This window comes from Lactuca virosa, chromosome 6 (genome assembly GCF_052849685.1).
Source record: "Lactuca virosa cultivar CGN04683 chromosome 6, Lactuca_virosa_CGN04683_v6, whole genome shotgun sequence".
NCBI lineage: Eukaryota > Viridiplantae > Streptophyta > Magnoliopsida > Asterales > Asteraceae > Lactuca > Lactuca virosa.
Genome location: NC_136431.1, coordinates 226,325,021 through 226,347,785, shown reverse-complemented (window position 1 = coordinate 226,347,785; position 22,765 = coordinate 226,325,021). Strand labels below are relative to the sequence as shown.

Genomic DNA, 22,765 nt, shown 5'->3' with positions numbered 1-22,765 from the left:
ATAAGAATCCGGATCTACAACAGCCCCTTGCTCCAAACTTCTTAAACTCCAAGCTTTTTACTCCAAAGATCCTCTTCCAAGCTAAGGAGCACACAATTATAGAGAGCAACCATGAATTAGGGTTTCTGAACTCAAGGGAGGTAGTAAGAGAGGCTAAGGGGAATAAGTGGTCCTTAAATAGGGTGAAAATCCCCATAATTTAGGGTTTCATCTGCTAGCTCCTACTCGTCGAGTCCCTTCTTGGACTCGGCGAGTAGGTCACTTAAACACGTGGACCAACCCGCTGCTACTCGGCGAGTCAGCCAACTAACTTGTCGAGTAGACCTTGAAATCATGAGAAATAATAACCACAAATTGATACTCGGGAATCGGGGCGTTACAAAGATAACAAAAACTAGATAACTAGGCCGTCTGCAATCCACGACCAATCTTCTATCTGAAAGCCTGTCTAATGATCTCCTGAGAATACATGTATGTTTGAGGGTCAACACAAATGTTGGTGAGAGTCACAGGTTTTCTGAAATAATAATACTTTTAATATGATCCAAAAAGTATTGCCTTTGTTGCAAGTAAAACTGTATTTTGAAATGTTTGATAAAGATAGAAATCTAAACCGTGCTTTCTAGATAATGAAATCTAGTTAAAGTTTATAGTGACAAAGTTATACAGATAACAGATAAACAAACATTCGGATATACAGATAAATTTACTAGGTTCATTAGGGTTCTTGATATTCAATAGATTATAGCATTCAATAGAGAAAACTTAGATCCAAATACGTTGCATGTGAACTTAAGAGTTTGGTTATTTTCCGCCACATGAAATTTTTTAACCTATAAAACCTATCGGTTGCCGCCAGCCTGCTCAATGTGTCAATTCTTTTGTTTTCACTTTGTTTTATTTGCTCAATTGTGAACACGTCAAAAAATGTTGTTGTATTGCTTACTGCGTTTACATATTTTTCCATCCAAGCATCTCTCACGTCATATGTCCCATTGATTTGGTTGGTAACGAGTAATGAGTCAGTTAAGACGCTCAGTTTTTGCACCCATCTCGATCACCAGCTAGAAAGGCCTCATGTTCCGCTTCATTATTAGATGTTTCGAAGTCAAAGCGTAATGCGAAACTTATATTGTCTCCTTCAGGATTAGTGATGATGAGACCATCTCTTGAACCCTCCTTTTGTACTGCATCGTCTGTATATAAAGTCCACATGCATGACGTTTCCTCGTGGTCAGGGCGCTTATGATCTTTATGGTCATTGCACTGGTCATCCGATATCTCTGTCAAGATGTCTATGCACTTGACTCTTGGTGCTTGTTCTCGGATGGTACTCTATGTCATGTTCTCCCAACTCTATGTCTCACTTTGCCAACCTTCCTGAATTCTCTGGTTTTAATAGGACATGTTTGAGCGGTTCTGTTGTCAGCACCTCGACACGATGGGCTTGGAAGTACCGTCTTAGTCTCTTTGTTGAGTAAACTAATGTCAGTACTAACTTTTCTAATATGGGGTAATTCATTTCCGCTCCTTGAAATGCTTTGTTAACAAAGTATATCAGCAGTTGCCTTTTTCCTCTTTCAACTTTCAAGACTGTCGATATGGCGTCATTTGTGGTAGATAAGTAAATTGAAAATGTTTCACTTGGGACGGGACTAGCCAGGGTTGGCAGTATCTGGAGGGCTTTCTTTAATTCTCGTAATGTGTGCTCTGCTTGTGGTGTCCATTGAAAATTACACTTGTCTACACATCCCTTTAGATCTAGAACAATGGTAAGGCTTTATCTGCTGATCTTGCTAGGAACCGTCCCAAGGCAATGATCTTTCCGTTTAATGCTTGCATGTCCTTCAAGCTCCTTGATTATGTTGTGTCTATCAAATGATTCACTTTTTCTGGGCTCGACTGTATTCCCTCATTCGTGACATAGTACCCCATGAATTTGCCCTCATGTACTCCAAATGTGCACTTCACTGGATTGAGTTTCATGCAGACTTTTTCTAATGTTCGTAATGTTTCCTCGATATCTTTGAGTAGTCCTGTCTCACCCAAACTTTTAATCACTATATCGTCCACGTATACCTCTATATTCCTGCTAATCCGATCCTTGAAGATTTTGTCAATCAATCTTTGATATGTTTCTCTCACGTTCATCAAACTATAGGGCATCTTTTTTTAACAAAAAGTTATGTGATCCGTGTAGAATGTTGTCCTCTCTTCGTCTTCTTTCTTCATTAATAATTGGTGATAGCCCTTGTATGCATCTAAAAAACATTTCCATTGAAACCCTTGTAGTAGTTCAACCTTTTGGTCTATCTCTAAGAGTGGATAGAGTCTTTAGGGAAAGCTTTGTTAAGGTCTGAGTAATCTATGCTCATCCTCCAACTTCTATCGCTCTTTTTCACCATAATTAGGTTTGGAATCCACGTTGGGAAGATGGCCTCTCTGACTAAGTTGGATTCCACAAGCTTTGCGACCTTAACATTGATTGATATGTTTTTCTCGTGGATGTTTGACACCCCTTCAGATATTCGTTGTTCCTATGATCTAGTAGCATTTGTATTTTCTTTGTGTTTCAGCTATGGCTACTGCTGGGTCATTGACAGTATGTAATTTGACGATTCCATGGATTGTAGATGGTATGTCTCCGAATTTATGCAATGATGTCCTCCCAAGGATAATATTGTGTTCGCTGGGTGGTGTATCACAACGAATTCTATCAACACCGTTTTTTGTCGCTTGTTATCGTGGCTTCACAGGGACAACGGTAGGTAGATCATCCCTGGCGGCCAGAGACTGTGACCTATAAATCCGGTTAACCTGTCGGCTTAGGGTTGGATTCTTTCTCTCCACTTTTTGGGAAGTTTCTTGAAGCATTGTTCGTAGATTATGTCTGCGAAACTTCCCGTTTCTATATATACCCTGTAGATCACGATATTACAGACATATGCTTGAATTGTTAGCGGATCAGTCCCATTCCAGTTTGATGGTTTGGGATCATCTATAGAAAAATTGAGGTTCATCATGTTCTTTTCCAGGTTATATATGTCTTTTGCTCGCGAGTAGCTTCTTCAGTATGCGCGAATAGCTAATATTTCATGTACCTTCTCTGTCATCTCACCGTTACCCCTTGTTTGTCTACGCGGTGTTCTTCGCTCTTCCCATTGAGTTCGTAGATTTCGTGTTATCTCGATGATATTTCCTTTTAGCTTATTCTCCTCTATTTCGCATCGGAGAGAGGTGCAATCAGTTGTGTCATGTGTTGTGCATGTGCTTCGATGGTACTCACATAATATGGGTTTTCCTTTGGCATTCTTCTCTTGTTTCCTATCGATTACCGCATAGATATCTGTCCGGCGTAACCTTTTGTCGTCTCTTCAGTATGGTTGGTACCATTTCGAGGATCTAGCCACCTGGAAGGATTGCCTGTGATTATTATTGCTTCCCTCAACGTTGTAACTACTGTATTGATCAGCATGTCGGGATTTAGCATCGACTATTGCTTTGAGGTATGCTTGTGTGTCCACTGTTCCTATTTATTGTCGTAGGTATTTCTCTACCCGCTCCTTGATTTCTTGTCGTGTCTGAGGTGTCTTCCCAAAAAAATTTCTGGATAATTCGTCTGGCAATAATCCCCATGTAAATGCGCCAGTGACCATACTTTCGTCTTGTCCTCGTGTGTCTAGAGTTGCTTTGGTGAAACGATTAAAATAATCTTTCACTGATTCTCCATTCTTTTGATTATACCCGATGATTACATGTGTGTCTCCCGGTACTTCCTTAGCTGCATGAAGTTGGTTAGGAAGGCGTATTTCAATTGTGCTAAGTTACTTATGCTTCCAGGGGTCAATGTTTTGAACTACGTGTCGATGTTTCCATCTAAGGTTGTGGGAAAGTAGGTGCACCAAAACCTCTCGTTCAATTTCAACGAGGTCATCGTCCATTCACAAGTTTCGATATGGCTTTCTGGATCTGTTATCCCATTATATGTTTTCAACATCGGAAGTTTGGAGGTGCTTGGTATCTCGTAATTCAATAGGTCCATTGTAAACGGAGAACTCACGCTACGCCCTATTGAGTTGTGGGAGAAATAAGGTTGAAAGATTGGTGTGTGAGTGAAAGTATGGTGAGTGGTGTAGCGATATGGAGGGTTTTGTAATGGCGTATAGGTATTTGCATTGGCATTAGGGAAAAATGTAGGCATTACGGTTGGGAGTGTTGGTTGTGCCTTCTGTGGTGTACTGGTTGTCGGCGTGAACGTGTAGTTTCAATGGACCACGTTCCATGCCAAAAGACCATTGGTTGATTGTGTCGGTTATTAGCTTCCTTATTGCTAACAAGTACAGTGTAACGGTTTATTTTCTTAGCAAAGAAGGTTCGTCAACATGTTTTCCACTATGACTTGGTTCTCAAGACATTTCAACTCATAAAGTTTTTTTTATTGCTCGTATTGTAGATGATCATTATGTGAAGTTGATATAAAAGAGCATATCCGATGCCTACTATTTTACCACTATGGTGTTACTTATGAATGAACGATAACAGATCCAGACATCCATATCGAAACTTATAAATGTAGGATGACCTCGTTGAAATTGGACGAGAGGTTTTGGTGCACCTACTTTCCCACAACCTTAGATGGAAACGTCGGCACGTAGTTTAAAACATTAACCCTTGGAAGCATCAGTAACTTAGCACAATTGAAATACACCTTCCCTTTAATTCTTTAGCCATTTTCACACTTCTGGTCCTTGCAGTCAAAACTTTTACATTTTTTGTCTGGGGCAAAGCCCGGACTTTTCACCCTTGCACTTTCTATGTCTGTCATATTTATCAATTCGGAAACAACATTGAAAGCTTATTGCCCCCGCGTAGCGGAGGTAACCTTTCTAGTTTTAATAATGATTATGTTTAATGAAATAAAAAACGTGTATATATACATTATGTTTATAAACATACTTTTTAGCAAACATATTTATATATACTTTATATTTATAAATAAATTGATAATAAAATTTTTGAAAATCAATTTTAAGTCTACTAGAATAATTCATCACATTATATTTATTTCGCAAGAAATCGTACCCGGGTTTAAAGCTCCAATAATTACATTTCGGATTCTTAATTTTATTGAGAGCTATAATAAACTATGGGCCAAAAGCCCAAAACCGAATTTTATGAGTTTGTAAAACGAAAATTGAAGCGTATCTGTTGTATGATTACACCACATATATATTGTACAAAATATGTGTTTAATTTATAAGTTCTAATGGTATCGAATAATATTTATGTCGTTATAAAAATAATTGTCTAAAACTATTAAATAATATTTGTCACTATAAAAATAATTTATAAAATATAATTAAACGTTAATACTTAATTGATAAATATTTAACATTTATATTTATATCGTCAAAATCGAATACATCCTTCGCCACTTTAATTATTATCATCATTATTATCTTCAGGTTTCATTTAATATAAGTTAATAAAATATATAGGATGGGATAGAAAAAGTTAGCAGGGGGATATAATAGAAAATCCCTTTTGAAATTCAATATTTAGATAATGGTGCCGCCTGATTGTTCATGCAAACACACACACCACCTTCGTTCTGTAGCTCCGTTGGATTTCTGTTACGCATCTCTGGAAAGTTCTTTATTACAGTATATATAGGGCCACCACTCCGCTTCATTTTCCAAAATCCATTTTCCACAATGAAAATCATGATGTTCCTGTTCCTCTTTCTGATTGTTGAGGTTTCTGCCATAATCCCTTCCTTCAAAGTCCCCAGATCCAACTTCACTCAACACGGAACGGCTTTTCAATACGATGACGCTCTCGTCCTGACGGAGATGCACTGTGCTGTTCACCGGTCAGCAACACAAACCGGCAGAATTCACCATGCAATCCCCATAAAATTCCTAGATCATTCGTTTCAGCCCTTTAGTTTTTTCTATTCCAAACTTCAGTTCTCTGTAAACTGTCAACCACGGCAATGTCCGCCTGGTGACGGCCTGGCTTTGGTAGTTACCTCCGATTCGTCATTGTTCGCTTCCGAGTCCAGTGGGAGCTTCGGACTCCCCGCCGATAAACTTCACGATTTATCGTTTGTGGCTTTTGAATTTGATACATCATATGATGAAGTCTTCTCAGATTTAAACGCAAATCACGTTGGAGTCAACATAAATTCTTTAATGTCCATGGCTGCTGTGGATCTAAACACACATGGAATGAAGTTGACCAGTGGCGTACAAATAACAGCATGGATTTCATATTCTCAGCCTGATACCTTAATTCAGATTTGGATGTCGTATTCATCTACAAAACCTCACCATCCTATTCTAACAGTTCCAGTGGATCTGTCGACGTACTTTACTGGTTATATCTTCGTCGGCTTAACCGCCTCCAATAGAGGAGGTTCAAGCAGTCATATCGTTCATAGTTGGTATTTCAAGAGTTCTGAATCTCCCTACATCGCCGGAGAAGCTGCGGGGCCGGAATTTTGTGATGTTTGTTTTCCAGGTCCTAGAAGGTATTTGATAGATTTCACCATCACTAATGTGCTTTTTTTCTTTGGCGTGCCTGCTTTGATTATCGTATCCCGGTCGGTGTGGAGTTACACTCTTCGTCAAGCTAAGAGAGTTAGAGTGAGTTTTGATGATGCAGGTTAGGGATAGATATGAAAGTAGATATGAAAGTAGTATAATATGATAAATAATGTTGTCCTGATTTGATCCAAATGATGAATAAAAGTTTGATTGTAATTCAATGGAATGGAATGGAATAGAAGTTTGATTACTAATGGAAAACGTTCTATATTACTATTTTACTGGTTTTATATCATCGATTGTTATGTAATTTCGCCTGGCGATTTGAATTTGTTATGTAATTTCGCCGGCCAATTTGAATTACGTTTTGGTTTCGATATGGAGGAACTAGGACGCATGTTGGTTCAGATCCTTTAAAAACACACACAACACACACTATGATAGAAAGAAGATTGGCAAGTCTCATTGAATACTACATCTTTGCCTAACTGCATATGTTACATATAAATAAGAGCAATTTTTCCACATGGCATTGTATTAGCCCGCCCCAAGCAATTTATCCCGCCTAAATTACTTAAGTGATTTTCCCAAACTACCCTTGTGCCTCTTATTCATTCGTTATCATCGGGAGACATCAGCTTATCAATTTGAAACCCTAATCCAGTCGCTCATCAATCGCTGGCTCCCTCTCTCTTTGGTCAAAACCACCATTGCTACCTGTTTCTCTACTCAAGAAAATGGTAGCATCTCAACGAAAGAACACCATTTATGACGACTAAAGACTTACACACACAGTAGGTCTCTCTCTCTCGCTGGTTTACGATCATAAACCACCACATACTACATGTAATGGTTTCTTTCCCTTCTCAGGTTTGATATTTGATTATTGATTCCCAGATTTGGTTCTTAAAATTTTCTGATTTCCAAATCCCTTGGCGTTAGCGGTTGATTTGATCTCCTTTTCGAAAGACGGACGAGGAGGAGAAAAGGGTATGTTTCAAACCCTAAAACAATTTGAAGGTATGTTCAATAATATCATGATCCATCTTATTCTCATCTCTATTCCATGGTTATGTGTTTCAGCATTCTGAGTGATCGTTTTCTTATTTCTCCTCGCTATTTAGGTTACATGTATGCCAAGTGTTTGTGAAAATGCTTAAATGAAATACAACTATTTAAGGTTATATGCTATTTACATGTGTATGTATAATGTATCATATCACATATGCATGTGCAAGAACCATGACTAAACTATTGAATCTGCCTTCTTGAATCCAGATAGCGAAGAAAACAAGCAAAGGTTGAAAAGAGAACGTCCAGATGACATACCAACACACAAACCAATACCTGCTTCTAACAAGTCTATGGATGATCATCTTTCTCATTGCAAGAACCAGAGAGCATATGATAAAAGCAGGCTTTGTCGAGGTTATTATCCACCAAGTAAACCTTGCTTTGTTAATACTTTGATATGATGCTTCATTGTAGTGTTCCTTTTTCTATTATATTTCTGATCATGTTTTTATCCACTGTTAACTTATAAGATATAGAGACGAAGTTGTGGAAACTATTGTGTCATTTATATTTTTTAAATGGTATTAGCTAATATATCACATAATGAACTCTTTTAGTGCAAATTACAAAAATATAACTCTCATGTTGCATAACAAAAAGAATGATAAAGTGATTCACGCTCAACTATTTAATCATATGGCTTTTTTTTTTTACCTCTGATAACATGATAATAACATGACAGGGGAACGAAAATACAACTCTGAAAAAGTAGTAGAATGAAAGGGAAATGAGATTACAGGGCTGAAAAGAAAAAAGGTAAGCATGCTACTCTATTACCTTTTTTTAACAACAAGATTTAAATCACACTGACTTTACTCAAATTTCGAATTGCTTGATACTAAGTAAAATATATTTATTATTGTAGTTTGAACTGATGATTTCTTTTGGGCTATAAATGAACCTTGAGTAAATGATGGTGTAGGGGTTATTCAAAAATCAAGATAGAACCCAAGGCTTGCTTGTCAATTTTGTGGAATGAATCAAGATATATAGTTAGTCTTTAATTTTGGAGTGCATCTTTTTAAAAAAATGATTGTTACCCCAAATGATATTTCACAAATGATCAAATTTTTTAATAAACTAAATGAATCAAGTTGATACTTACCACCATTACACAGCACTTAAACTCAAGTGGGTACTTACATGTGCTTGCTGTTTCTTAATCACTTGCTATTAAATCCATTACAACGCCTGTAATGAAAACTTAACATAAAAAAGATTTATTCCTTTTCTTTAGATCCAATAGCCTGTACCCATTGTTTTTGATCCTTTTGACTCCAAGATTTACTATATATATATATATATATATATATATATATATATATATATATATATATATATATATATATATATATCATGTTTCCTATATCCAGGTCCTAATCTCCAATAGCCATCACTATCTCTACCAAAAGCAAGGGCCATGGAATGCTAACCAGAAAGTTAGTAGTTGAGTCTCTTTGAATTTTTAGAAGATAGATATTTATACAAAAAATGGTGTATTGATTGAGATGAGGGGTAATTTTGTCTTTCTGTAATTGGGTGTTTGGTTATTTCTATTAATAACTATCTGTTATATTTATAGATATGTTTGAAGATTTTTATGGTGGGCATTATTGATATAAAATTTGTGAAAAGGTTGGTGTTTTTTTTGTTGTTTGAATGGTGATATTATATTAAGGTGTGGAGAGGCAAGTTTGTTAAAGGGCAATTTGGTAATCTTTACCAAAAGAAAATTGATCCAGGTTTGTAAGGGAGTTTTCCATGGAGTAGGATTAATGCAAGAAAACGTGAGTTTGTTTAATTCAGAAGAAACATGGTCTTTTAGTTGTAATAGTTGATAGATGTGTGAGATACTATGATGGATGTGTTTCATTCGGCTTCATTATAAGTCTTAAAGCCAATTGTTTTTTATGGAATTTGGCAAAGAATTCTTCTTGGTTGATTAAGGACTTAATGAAAGATCATATGATTTTCCAAATTGGAGTACCACTTTTGCATCTTAGAATTAATCGAGTATTGGAATTGTAGAAAAAGAGACCGGGAATTTGGAAATGGTATTTTGTAGATATCATGTATGGTACTGATTATACGACTTGTACTAAATGCATGTGGATTTTCCTTTTTGGAATTTTTTATGGGTAGATCCGATAAATAAAATGATAAAAAGATTTATGAATTTTAATTACAACTTATCTTTAAAAATTAAAATTGTATTTTATAGTATAATATATATATATATATATATATATATATATATATATATATATATATATATATATATATATATATATATATATTGTCTAAAGTAATGTTAATTTCAAAAGTCATTGCAGTAGCAAATATCCACACTCAATATGCCCAACATCAGTATAGTCAATAGGCACATGTGTGCTGGTCAATATAAAAAACAAACAAATTCAATTGATTTTGTGCAACTACTACTTCAATGAGGAATTTACATTTTATAAAACCAGACTAGCATGACATGCATTTATCAAATGGAACTTGATAGAGAACGAAGAGTATAATTATTTATTTTACTATGAAATGATAGTTTGTAAAAGTTTTATGCATTATTTGGTTTGTATTATTATTATTATTATTGTTATTATTATTATTATTATTAATGAACGATCACATTTGAAAAGTGTGGTTATGATAAATTGTTAGTGATCGATTTTTTTGAGTAACGTTTTTCATTAGAAATCATTTTTTTTCCTTAACCGTGGTTTCTACGGATTTAAACAAGTATGTTATTGGTTTTGTGGTATTGGAGTTTTTCGAATACTTAATTATTTTTTAATTTTAATATCATTCTTAGTGTACTTTTTAGTATGTAAAGTATAAAAATATAAGTTTTTAACTGAAAACTAACATTTATACGATTGTGGTCAATTTGATATTTTCACCATTTTTATGTCCTTTTTATCATTTCGCCGATTGTGAATGTTTTGTATGTTGGTACATAATATGATAGAAAGCTTCAACTTTTGGTAGAATATCATTTATTGTTCATTAAATCACAAATAAAAATTGTTTCATATATCTTGAAAAGTAATTTAAATTTTTTTTTAATAAACAGTTATAATGTTACATAAATAAAAACATAAATCTCTTAATTAATAATTTATTTAAAATAATTGATTAATAATTATGATTTTTTAAGAGTAAAAAAATTAATTATAAAAAAACCCGTGGTTTCCACGGGCTATAACCTAGTATATATATATATATATATATATATATATATATATATATATATATATATATATATATATATATATATATATATATATATATATATATATATATAAAAGAGGAGATAACCCACTCTACTGCCACCTAATCAATATTTTAAATACTAAACAACTAATTAATTACTCCTAAAGAAAAGGTCCTCATTTATTTCCCAAAGACCCGGTCATATTCTGACTAAGTCAGAATTAAACCCAACAGTCCCCAGAACCTAGACCGCAACCCCAGCACCACCACGAATATGGCGATGAGGATTATGAAGAAGACCACAGTGTCATAAACACAGCCCGCATCCCGAATTTGGTGATGACGACGTATTCACCTGAAGTGTTTCCATCAATCAAACTCTAAATAAACACCATCATTCAAAGTGTTACCAGGGAGAGAGCTTTCCAAGCTGGGAATCCTGCAGTGGGACCAAGAGTGGCTGCAGTAGCTTGTGTCCATATTGTTGAGGATGATCACTTATTAGCTTGTCAATTGACATATTTCTGTTTTTAATTTGTGATTAGGCTGATCAAGAGAGACAAAGAATCTCTTTAGGAATGAAGGGATCATATTTTGATATTGAAACACAAGAAATTCATAATTCTGATGCATCTGAAGATGAAGATTATGTTCTTCCTCTTGAAGTTACTTTAGATGAAGAAGCAGATGAGTCACCTATGCAGGAAGAACAAGCTCAAAGTCCAGAGCCCCTTGATAACAACAAACTTGAAAAGATGAGAACAAAAGTAAGTAAACCAAGAAGAAAGGTATGCACATTGGCTGATAATCTCTCCTTCCCTTCCCTTCCCTCACTATGAAAAAGGCAGTATCATAATTTTGAAGTTCTTTTGTAACCAGGGAGCGAGAAATTCGGAAAAAATCTCATAATTTGCAGAAGATGAAAGCCTTTTACCTGTTTGTTAAAATGTCTAATATAAAGATTTTTTCTTAATTAATAACAGTGAAGGTACTGCAAAAAATGGTTATTTCTAGCTTGAACCTGCACCCAAGAACTGTGATGATGTTATTGAAGTTCAGTGGAGATCCCTCACAATAAAAGGTAACTATAAGTAAATCAACCATTTTACTAAAATGATATTTAATCACTATTACTTGCATATATTAATGGATGTAATGGTTTGTATATTTATAGAATTGATGAAGAATTACATTTATTGCCTATTGATTTTCTTTCTATGATTTGATCAGGGGATCTAATTTTTTGTACAGAACATACTCATTTCTATGCGATTTATTAATATGGTATTTTTGTTATTTTCCAGGTTAAAGATAATTTGAATGTATGTAGGTTTGACTGGTTTTGAGAGAATGGGCTTGGAGCTCGCGGCAAAAGGTATGTAGGTTTGACTGGCCAATTTCTCAATTGAGTTTATACATGTTTCTTTAGTCTAAATAAATTTCCTGAAAGAATCAAAATCATCAGTAAAAAGTTATTGGTTGTTGAACAAAGGATGCAGGGCAACAACTAATAGCACCTTGTGAAATCTTTTGGTTTAATGCAAAGCATGCAACTAATAGCTTTTTCTTGAACAAAGGATGCACGGCAACAACCATGTTGTGTTATAATGCTTGAGGTAAGTGCTATCTATATTTGTTTCTACTAAAATTACAATTTCCTTAGGAGATATTTCATGAAGGAATCAATTTACAATTACTTTTTAATTTTTATCAATTTCTGCTAAGTTCTTGATAACCTTATCTATTTGAAAAATCAAGTTTCACCATGGTTGGAAGTTTTGGGTAGAAAAGCAACACGACATGTGATAAATGCCAACTAATTCCAATTTATTAATTGGAAATATGTAATGTATTAACAATCAATACTCTACTCTACTGATAATGGCTACATGATTAAGAAGATGTAAATTATCCAAGTTTTAAAGCTGATGCAAGATGCTTTGAGTAGTTTCAAGACTTTATTAAGCGAAATAATGTAAGCACATTTCCAGTTCTCATGTATATTATTCTGAATTTTTTTCATATATTTTAATAACTTTTATCATGTGTGTAATGAAAAATGTTGCTCCTGATGAACTTTTATAACCTGATTTTCAGATTTTGGACTTTCATATCAGAAACAATAGATGTTGTTTTGTGGATGAATTTGTAATAATAATATAATCTTTTCTTCTTCTTCAAGAGTTAGTGTGGTACGAGTTGTATCAATGCATGCTTCATAATAAGAATTAATATTGAGTAGTTAATAATGAAAAACATGATGCTCTTCACTTGAATTATTTCTTAACAAAGTCACACATTGATGCTTTCTTCCCTTTATAATGTGAAGAATTAATATTTTCATGGAATTATCTAATATCAACCGGTAATGTCATCAGGTGGATGGTGCCTCTTTCCTGCAACCGTTCAGGACTTTTACGCTTATGCTTAGACCAGGCCAACTAGGGATGGATACTTGTCCGGAACCGGCCTGAACCGAAAATCAAATATGACCAAAAAATAGGAACCGAAAACCAGACCGATTATATGAATACGAGACCGGCTCCGGTTCAGGTATTAACTGGGAAGGATCGAAAAATATGAGCAATTTGCTTTGGAACCAAAAAGAACCGGTTTAGGTTCTAGAACCGGAAAAAGCGGACTCTTGTGGTAAAAAAAAAAAAATGTTTGCAGGGGATATTTGGTGCTCTCTCTTTAATTAAAAAATACCATAGGAAGATTGTAAATCACCATATTTTAATTACCAAAGAAAAAAAATCATATTATGATGATATCTAGGAATCAAATAAACTTTGCTAGTATTTAAACTTTTTAAATTATATTTTTCAAACACATGTCGCCTTGATACAAACTATAAACTTACTAAAAAAATAAATATTAGCTTTAATTTTGATACGCGTATTTTTTTAAATTGTTTCTTAATATTTAAATATTTTTAAAATTTTTCCTATCCAACGTATTACTAAAATACAACATTTAAGATTTTTAGATAACTCTATCATTACGATATAACATCGTAACAAATAAAAATATGCAAAAAAATAATTTATAAAATACATTTCAAAATATTCCACCATCTAGATTCAAAAATCATACTTTCTACTTTAGCTTAAATAACAGGATTAGAATCTTTTGTCCATCTTCTTCTACATTAATACCAATAAAATACAAAAGTTAATCAACAAATCATAAAATGTAAATGTAATGTTTATAATTAAACTAGGGAAGAATCCCACGTTGCGGGGTTGGTTACGGTATACGATATTGGTTACTTTGGTTTCAAAAAGGGCTGATGTGTTTATCACTTTATTTGGTAATTTGTAGCATCTTTTCGAATATAATTTTCATGTGTTCAAACCGATATTAGTGGCTAATGCTTCCGGAAATCACAACCAAAAATAAATTGAAGTTAATATTCTACAACAATCTTGCACGTTCGCATCTATTGCTAATCTTCGGCCGCCAAAAAGCAAGTAAATGAATAAACATTACTCTCAACATTAAACCCTGCAAATAATCATATTTTAATCAAAATTTAAAAAACTAATTGCCCATTTAAAAAGAAAAATAAAGTATAAAAAGCGACCAAATTAAAGTAATCGACCTTATCAGCATCCACTTCAATGCAATGGTCCTAGTCAACTCCAAAACCAAAACCGGAAAAGTAATTAGAGGTGGGAGAGTTACAATCAAAAGGAAATGTAACCTAACAGGAAAAAAAATACATGATTAATCAACGATCGGGATAATTATCATCAGGCAAATAGCCATGTTATGACATACCTAGGCAAAGTCATAGAAGCAAATGAATTACAAATATAACATTAACTGGATAATTAGAACGATTGAATATTCAATTTTTACAAAAGAATGAATTAATTGTACCTCTTTTAATTCTCTGTTTTTTTTTTCCCAAATATAAATTGTAAAAAGATTTTAAAAAACTGAAAGCTTTTTATACACGTTTTACATAAAAGAGTTTACCTTGTGTCGAGATTCTGTAATTTCTACATGTTCATCCAGATGAGATCATCCTGTGTAACATAAGTAGATCACTTTCAGAGGCTCAATAGAAAACATATTGGAAAAAAGGTCTGTTGCATTGCTCCATTGCATTTCCTCTTTCAATAACTGAATACCAAACACTAAGTAAAAATGGAATGAAAAAGATAGAAGGGCATACAATGAGTCTAGTGTGCAGGTTAAGTTCTTCATTGACTGCTAAAGCAATATGTTTGGTTCTTATCACTGTCTCCTCCAGTTTCTCTAAGCCTTCATCTTGTTCTGCATACACAAATTCCAATTGATTAATTTCCTAAATTAAAAAGGGTTGTACATAATGATTAGAATTTAGAACACAATATCTTGCCTCTCATGATTTGTCAGGATAAAAAAGAACATGCTCCATGATTCAAAATAACGGAATAGAAATGGAATTAGAGTCTGTTTAAAGATAATAGAAGCTTACCGAACCAAAATAAGGTATAATAGAAATTAGAGTAAACTACAAATTTGGTACCTATACTACACTTAAAATTAAAATTTGGAATGAACTTGCAAATTTTATTTAAGCATAAGGACCAAATTTGTAATTTACTCTAAAACTCATATCAGTAAGTTATTTTTAATAAACAAAATAGTAACTTAATTAAAATAGTAAAAGAAATTCTAAGGATATGTGTCATTGAAAATTACATTATAAAAATAGGTTACATTGCACTTTTTCCTTTCCTTTCATGATGGAATGAAAAAGAACAACAGTTGAATGTTGGAATCTTGTTATCAGCATATAGTAGACGAATCAGAAATCATAAGAAAACAGTTTCAGATTAGAGAAACATAATAAGCTTCTTATAGTTTGATACGGTGGAGAAGCAATGTCACCAATGAGAGATGCTGCCAAGTGCCAACATGACTTGGGTGAAACCGACATCTAACAATTTTACCAACTCATATTTAGTCAATGAGAAAGCATTCCATCAATAAAAATATTTCAAATAATATGATTCAAGAAAAAGCTTAGGCCTTCACCAAAAGCTGTTAACAAATGATAAACAATGGATGAACTTAATGATCAGAAGTTTTGTAAAAACCTGAACATGAAATATGATATACCTCAAAAGGTTCTAAAAATGAACTTGAATTCCGTCAAGAAAGCAAAAGCTGAAAAGGTAGAAATGCAGAAGCCCTAAGTTTTTAGAGCAATATTCTGATATGTACCTCAATTGGTTATCAAAACCAAATAGCAAGTGGAGGTCGGTGGCGTGCTGATGGCGAAACAAAGAGAAGCAACCCCTTGCAAGAGGTGTCGCTTCAAACCCTCGACGTACTGGTGATTTCTAGTGGTGATGATAAGAAATTATATCAGAGAGAGTATAGAGAAAGAAAGAGAAGGATGCACCTCCATTCTGCTGTGAAGGTATCATTAGTCGTCATTGATTCTTGCTTCCTGTGTTGGTGGTCCCCCTATACAAAAAGCCCTAAAATAGATGAACAAATAATTACTACATACAAATTAATAACAGAAACATCTTTTTTATAACCGGAACTTTCAGTATTCTACCTGGTTGAGGTGCTTCATCGACACAGAAGGTTAGAAATCCCGTTCGAACAACTGTTGGACAAAGAGGGTAGCGGACAACAAATTTTCAGAGTGAAAAGTAATAGACAATCCTCAAGTCGAAAAATAGGGCTCAGAATCATCTATCCAGATTTCCCCTTTACTGGAGCACTCATGTAGATCCGAGCTTAAGAAACCACATAAATTGAAATCATTGTACAGTGCAAATGATGAACTTACTTGGGATTTGCTAACTTCTGAAATGAAGCCCACGAAATAAAAGAATCGGATTTTGGGGTATAGAGGAGAAGGAAAGAAATTGATAAGATAGAAAATATGTACCAGTAGTGGAGAAGTCGGAGGGCAAATTTGACACAGATTCTCCTTCAATCGATGTAGAGGTAAAGGTTTTCTGGGAATCGCACTGGTGGTTGTCCGCTATGAACAGAGATCGGAAGAGGACGGTGGAATTTGGGGAGATAGAAGGAGGACGGGACGAAGGTTGATTGAGGGCAAAGGAGAGCGAAAGAGCATCATGCGATTGGAAGAGAACGGATGGTCTGAAGTGGTAGAAGTTAAGATTAGCGGTGGAGAAGGCAGAGACTGTGGGAAGGTACAGGATGCGGTAAAGGAAAAGGAGAAGACGACCCGTGTAAATGATGAACAGTACCTTCACTCTAACCACAACACGTGTACATTAACATATAAAATCACAGGGAATTTTTGGAGAAAAAGAATAAAAACAAAAAAAAATAAAAATTTATAAATGGTCCAATAGGAAGCAAGTTTAACAAATAAAGAAAAAAAAAGATTCCAGCCAATTAGATGCAAGGACTGTTCATGATGTATTTCAAAATTAGTATATATAAGACTGTTCATGATGTAGTTCAAAATTAGTATATATAAGACTGTTCAAAATTAGTATATATATAAATAAGAATATGAAATCAATTTTGTTGAGTTAAAAAAACTTTCATTTACAAATCAAACATAGACAGTATAAACAGTTTTGCTTTTTTTTTTGTCTAATGCCAACACAAAGAACCTCTTCTTCCTCGTCCCGTTACATAAGGCCACGAAACATATCTAACTAAATAAATAAAATCAAATCTGAACAACACATACATAAATATTTCACTTTTTTTAAATACAAGAAACGAAAATATTAACAAAACAAAATGAACGAACACAAACTTTTTATTGCCTCTCACAATGTGTACTACATTTTTCTTCTACAAGATATGCCTATAGAAAAATAGATCTAGACAAATATGAATACACAAAATATCATATCTGATGGTTACAAAGTGAAGTAGCCACAACATTAAGGATGTGGTAGCAGATGAGGAACGGTGATAACGGCAATGAGTGGTTGAGAGTGGAAGATCGTGGAGACGGTTGTGTGTATGGATTTGGCTGTTTGCTAAGTTACGAAGGCTGCGATATGTAGGAGCGCTGGGTTAGTTATGGTTATGTAATAGAAAGAGAAAGGGAGAGAAAATGAGAGATCTCCACCGGTGGTGTAGCAGTGGTGGATTCAAAGAGAATGTAGGTTTAGAGATAGAAAGTGTTAATATTCTATAGATTCAGAGAAGGAGTATCTGATATTTCAGCCATTATCCACCATCTTAACCACTATCAGCCTTCACCGCCCTAAGCACCGTCGCTCACCATCGTTGTAACCACCTTCAACCATCCACCTCCGTCTCACACCATAAACCACCACCGTTTTTGCTGCTTCCTCCTCCTTTTCATTCTCACTTTTTTGTGCATCTGTGTTCCTATATCCCCTTTTTTTTGCCGACCACCCATCTCAAACCCTAACAATCTCTCTTCTTTTGATTTTAAGGTTTTCGTTTTGTTTTTGGATATTGATTTTGATTTCATTTTTGTTGGGTTTCTCAATTTACCACTCCCTTTTCATTTTTGAAGAAATGGTGATAATCAGCACCTTATGTTGACGTCTTCACACCTATGCTCGATTTCAAGCTACTCTCCATTCCTACATGGTTTGAAGGCCAGTCTATTCCTACCTGTTCCTTTAAATGGAGCTGCTTTCCACGTTCCTTCTTGGGGTCACTACTGGAAATAATTTTGGGTTTGAGAAGAATGGATTCAAAGTAAAAAGTTTGAAGCTTTTAGAGTGATTATTCTTGGAAGCATTTTCCTTATCGCATGTCATAGTTGCATCAGAAGTTCAAAGCACTACATTAGGGGGCAAGGTAAACTTTTGGCTAACAATCTTGGACCTTTGAATTGACATAAGCTTTTATATTGCTTTTGATGGTGATGGTAGCAACAAGGGACAAAGGAAAACAAGTTGCTTTAAAATCCATTCCATGATCCATAATAACCTGCTAGAATTCAACCTTGACTTTGTAAAGATCCGCTATAGTTCAATCCATGGAGATGGGAGGTATTATATTGTTAACATGCACAAATAGTTAAAATAAACTCAATTTCTTGAAATACCCTTTGATTTTCTTGATGGTTAAGTTATTTACACATGATGGAATATGATATTGTTGCAGCTCAGCAGGTTCATACTTGATAGGAACTTGGACAGTTAAGATTTGCAGGTTTGTAGTTGACTGTCATAACTAATTTTTGATATTTATTCTAAGTGTTGTTTTGTTTGTCTACTTCATTTTAGTTTTCTTTAATAACTAATTTTAATATGTATTCTGCATTCACCATGGAACCCTCTGGTAGAGGGTGGACATGTTTGGACCGGTTAGCATAGATCTTAATGTTAAGATTTATGGAGTCTTGAATAAATTGACAAGTTCCTAAGAGTTTAAGGGTCATAAATGAAACTTGGAAATTAAAACAATTGAATATTGAATTGTACGCACTATCAATTGTTTAATAATATTGAAATGGACGGCGGCTCTATTTGGACGGCTAAAGAAATCAACGCATTCTTTTTTTCAAACTTTGCGGCATATATATATTTTAGTCAAATATAGCGGCAATTTGTGTAAACAAAAGAAAAAGGCTTACGGCTCTCTCCTATATATATATATATATATATATATATATATATATATATATATATATATATATATATATATATATATGAATTGTAAGAAGAGCGATGTAGCGCAGAACAACAAAAGTGTCGAGTAATATTACCATTTGTAATCTTATAGTGAGTTAATATAAAATCTAGTTGTGCCCGTGGACGTAGGATTTACACCGAATCCGAACCACGTAAAATCCTTGTGTTCCTTCTTGCTTTATTTCCTTCGTGTGTTTGTGTGTGTGATAGTGTTTCCGCTGCGTGTACCCTGTCTCGATTCCTAACAATTGGTATCAGAGCCTTGGTTTTAGCTCCAGAGGGTGATTTTCAGTTTTTGGTCGAATTTTTTTTTGTCAAAAACAATTTTGGTGTATACCGTTGGAAAGGTCTCGTTCCGAAGATTCCGAAAATATTTTTTTTCTGAATTTTTTGACCACCGGAAGACGTCCAAATCGCCGGTCAAAGGTTTGCCGGAATAGTGACCGGGAAAACCAGTTGCCGGAAACGACGACACTGTAGCACCGAAGTTCTGCCGGAGAAGACGACACTGTAGCAGTACTGTAGCTGCACTGTAGCAATTTTGAAAAACTCAGATTTGACCCCTGAAGTTTCAGAAAATTGCAAGACAGGTCCTGTTCTTTCAGGAAATTGTCGTAATGGCTGAAGACAAGGTTGTAATCGAGAAGTTCAACGGCTCTGACTTTAGCTGGTGGAAAATGCAATTAGAAGCATTGCTATGTCAGAAAGACTTAGACATGGTACTCGGAGACAAACCGGAAAAAATGGAAAAAGCTGCTGAAGATGCATGGAACTCAAAGGACAAGAAAGCCAAGGCGGTTATTACATTGTCATTGACGAAGAGCGTTGCTTTCAACATCATGAATGAAACCACGACGCGTGGTATGATGGAGGCTCTGTCAAATATGTATGAGAAACCATCGGCGGCTAACAAGGTGTTCTTGATGAAGGAGCTGTTCACTACAAGGATGAATGAGGAAGGCTCAGTTACGGTTCACATTAACAATCTAAATTCAATTCTGTCCAGATTATCATATGTGGGAATTAAATTTGATAATGAGACTCAAGCTTCGCTGCTACTAGCTTCTCTACCTGATAGCTGGTCCGGAACAGTTACTGCTGTTACGAGTTCCGTGGGGACCAGTGGTATGACTTTTGAAGGGGTTAGAGATTTGGTTCTAGGCGAAGATATCAGACGCAAGAATCAAGGTGGATCTTCCTATTCTAATTTATTAAATGTCGGAAGAGGTAGAGGGAATAGCAGGAATAGTGGGAGCAGTGGGAGTCGGGGAAGAAGTTCGTCTAGAACTTGGAAGAATGTGAAGTGTTGGAACTGCCAAGAGGTGGGACATGTTAAGAGTCAATGTCCAAAGAAAGAATTGAACATTGCCGGTGCTGAGAGTGTGTCTGAGGATGATGCATTGTTACTCAGTATGGAAAGTTCTGTAGACTCTTGGGTCATGGATTCAGGGGCTTCGTTTCACGCCATGGACAACGGGGAAACGATGGTGAATTTGAAAGAAGGAGATTTTGGAAAGGTATGTTTGGCAAATGACGAGATGCTTCAGGTAACGGGAATGGGAGATATTGATCTGGTTACTTCATTGGGAACTACATGGAACCTGAAAAATGTCAGGGTGATTCCGGAGCTGAAGAAGAAATTGATTTCTGTTGGTCAGCTGGATAAACAAGGACTGGAAGTAAGGTTTGGTGGTGGTAAATGGAGGGTGGTCAATGGTAATTCTGTGATTGCTCATGGTATGAAGTGTGGGTCATTGTATATGGTTGAGGTACCTGCTGAGGGAAGTATGACCGTCCCTGTTAAGCAAGACAAAATATGGTTCGCTAAATCTACGGCTAAGAGAGTTCATTTTGCAAACATGAATTCTGGAGCCAAAGAGATGTTAGCTGAACGAGTTCGAAAGTCTAAACCATTCAGGGGATTCTGTGACAGTGGGAGCACGGGACGTGTTTCGGGTACAGTTACAAAGAGCCGTTGGGTTTTGAAGACTAAGACTGAAAAATTCTCTCATGTTGAATGTTTGCAAAGTTGGGAGAGTGTTAGTGGTCCTCGGTGTATCTCTGGATCTGGTGGAGTGTCCAAACCGGTTGAGACAGAGGATGAGTTGGTGGCGGGATTAGCCATGGCTGAGTTGGAGCTAGTGGGAGCTTCAACTGGCCCTTCTAGTAATTGATGATGAGGGGCGGCTGCAACTAGAGAAATCAGACTAAGTTTTAGCTTGTTCTTTGGAACTGGAAGCCTAAAAGGACTTGGTTATTTTTTTAAGATTACTGGAGTAATTGAGAGTTGAATGGCGGAGAAAAGCTAAAGTTGTTCAAGCCTCCAAGTGGGAGATTGTTAAGATTTATGGATTCTTGAATAAATTGACAAGTTCCTAAGAGTTCAAGGGTCATAAATGAAACTTGGAAATTAAAACAATTGAATATTGAATTGGACACACTATCAATTGTTTAATAATATTGAAATGGACGACGACTCTATTTGGACGGCTAAAGAAATCAACACATTCTTTTTTTCAAACTTTGCGGCATATATATATATTCTAGTCAAATATAGCGGCAATTTGTGTAAACAAAAGAAAAAGGCTTATGACTCTCTCCTCTATATATATATATATATATATATATATATATATATATATATATATATATATATATATATATATATATATATATATATATGAATTGTAAGAAGAGCGATGTAGCGCAGAACAACAAAAGTGCCGAGTAATATTACCATTTGTAATCTTATAGTGAGTTAATATAAAATCTAGTTGCGCCCGTGGACGTAGGATTTACACCGAATCCGAACCACGTAAAATCCTTGTGTTCCTTCTTGCTTTATTTCCTTCGTGTGTTTGTGTGTGTGATAGTGTTTCCGTTGCGTGTACCCTGTCTCGATTCCTAACACTTAATCATTTTAAAGTGGAAAGTGGGAGAGTCGCATCAATCATTTAACAAGGAATACATGGATAAATGATTGATGTATGGACTGTTACTCATATGTTACTGAGTAAGCCTAAGACTAAGCGGAGTGGAGGTCGCCACCGGCCTCGCTACGCTCGCTAGCCACCTTGAAACACCGCCCCTAGCACTCGCTAGGGGGGTCGCTACCGGGCACTCGTCGTTGTTTTGGCGAGAAGAGAGAGAAACAACAACACATTATGATTGGTTGGAAGAAGACGAAGCGGAAATCGATTTTGGTGTTATTTTGCTTTTGATCTGGGTTTGCGCTTGATGCTCTCCAATACCAACAAAATCGTAGAGGCTCGCCAATTGATCGGTTCACTCTTCGTCTAA

The 22,765-nt window shown here is 35.2% G+C and overlaps 1 protein-coding gene and 3 long non-coding RNA genes across 14 annotated transcripts; 3 read left to right on the top strand and 1 right to left on the bottom strand.

Annotated features, from left to right (window-relative positions):
- The first annotated feature begins 5,627 nt into the window (after positions 1 to 5,627).
- LOC145122651 (L-type lectin-domain containing receptor kinase S.6-like) lies at positions 5,628 to 6,720 on the top strand. The gene has a single exon (XM_079058212.1). The coding sequence runs from the start codon at positions 5,715 to 5,717 to the stop codon at positions 6,669 to 6,671; it is 957 nt and encodes a 318-aa protein (XP_078914338.1). The 5' UTR covers positions 5,628 to 5,714; the 3' UTR covers positions 6,672 to 6,720.
- Positions 6,721 to 7,151: 431 nt separating this feature from the next.
- On the top strand, positions 7,152 to 9,282 carry LOC145119114 (uncharacterized). Of its 6 annotated transcripts, none has more exons than XR_013713681.1 (6): positions 7,152 to 7,342; positions 7,446 to 7,568; positions 7,673 to 7,728; positions 7,827 to 7,976; positions 8,305 to 8,378; positions 8,996 to 9,282. It is a non-coding gene; the product is annotated as an uncharacterized LOC145119114 (long non-coding RNA). The 6 variants fall into 6 exon arrangements; XR_013713679.1 differs by having other exon boundaries at positions 7,419 to 7,568; XR_013713683.1 differs by having other exon boundaries at positions 7,152 to 7,346.
- A 1,783-nt stretch (positions 9,283 to 11,065) lies between these two features.
- LOC145119089 (uncharacterized) lies at positions 11,066 to 13,615 on the top strand. Of its 4 annotated transcripts, XR_013713668.1 has the most exons (5): positions 11,066 to 11,632; positions 11,828 to 11,925; positions 12,149 to 12,219; positions 12,337 to 12,819; positions 13,223 to 13,615. It is a non-coding gene; the product is annotated as an uncharacterized LOC145119089 (long non-coding RNA). The 4 variants fall into 4 exon arrangements; XR_013713666.1 differs by having other exon boundaries at positions 11,066 to 11,611; positions 12,149 to 12,819; XR_013713667.1 differs by having other exon boundaries at positions 12,149 to 12,460.
- Positions 13,616 to 14,018: 403 nt separating this feature from the next.
- Positions 14,019 to 17,012, bottom strand: LOC145120702 (uncharacterized). 3 transcript variants are annotated; one of them, XR_013714316.1, is made up of 7 exons: positions 16,747 to 17,012; positions 16,408 to 16,591; positions 16,065 to 16,324; positions 15,028 to 15,128; positions 14,829 to 14,878; positions 14,449 to 14,550; positions 14,019 to 14,351 (listed from the first exon to the last, which is right to left on the bottom strand). It is a non-coding gene; the product is annotated as an uncharacterized LOC145120702 (long non-coding RNA). The 3 variants fall into 3 exon arrangements; XR_013714315.1 differs by having other exon boundaries at positions 14,020 to 14,351; positions 16,065 to 16,310; positions 16,408 to 17,012; XR_013714314.1 differs by having other exon boundaries at positions 14,021 to 14,351; positions 16,408 to 17,012.
- Positions 17,013 to 22,765: the final 5,753 nt, after the last annotated feature.

Coding starts and splice junctions, on each gene's coding strand:
- LOC145122651 (XM_079058212.1), top strand. CDS start 5,715: ATGAAAATCATGATGTTCCTGTTCCTCTTTCTGATTGTTGAGGTTTCT.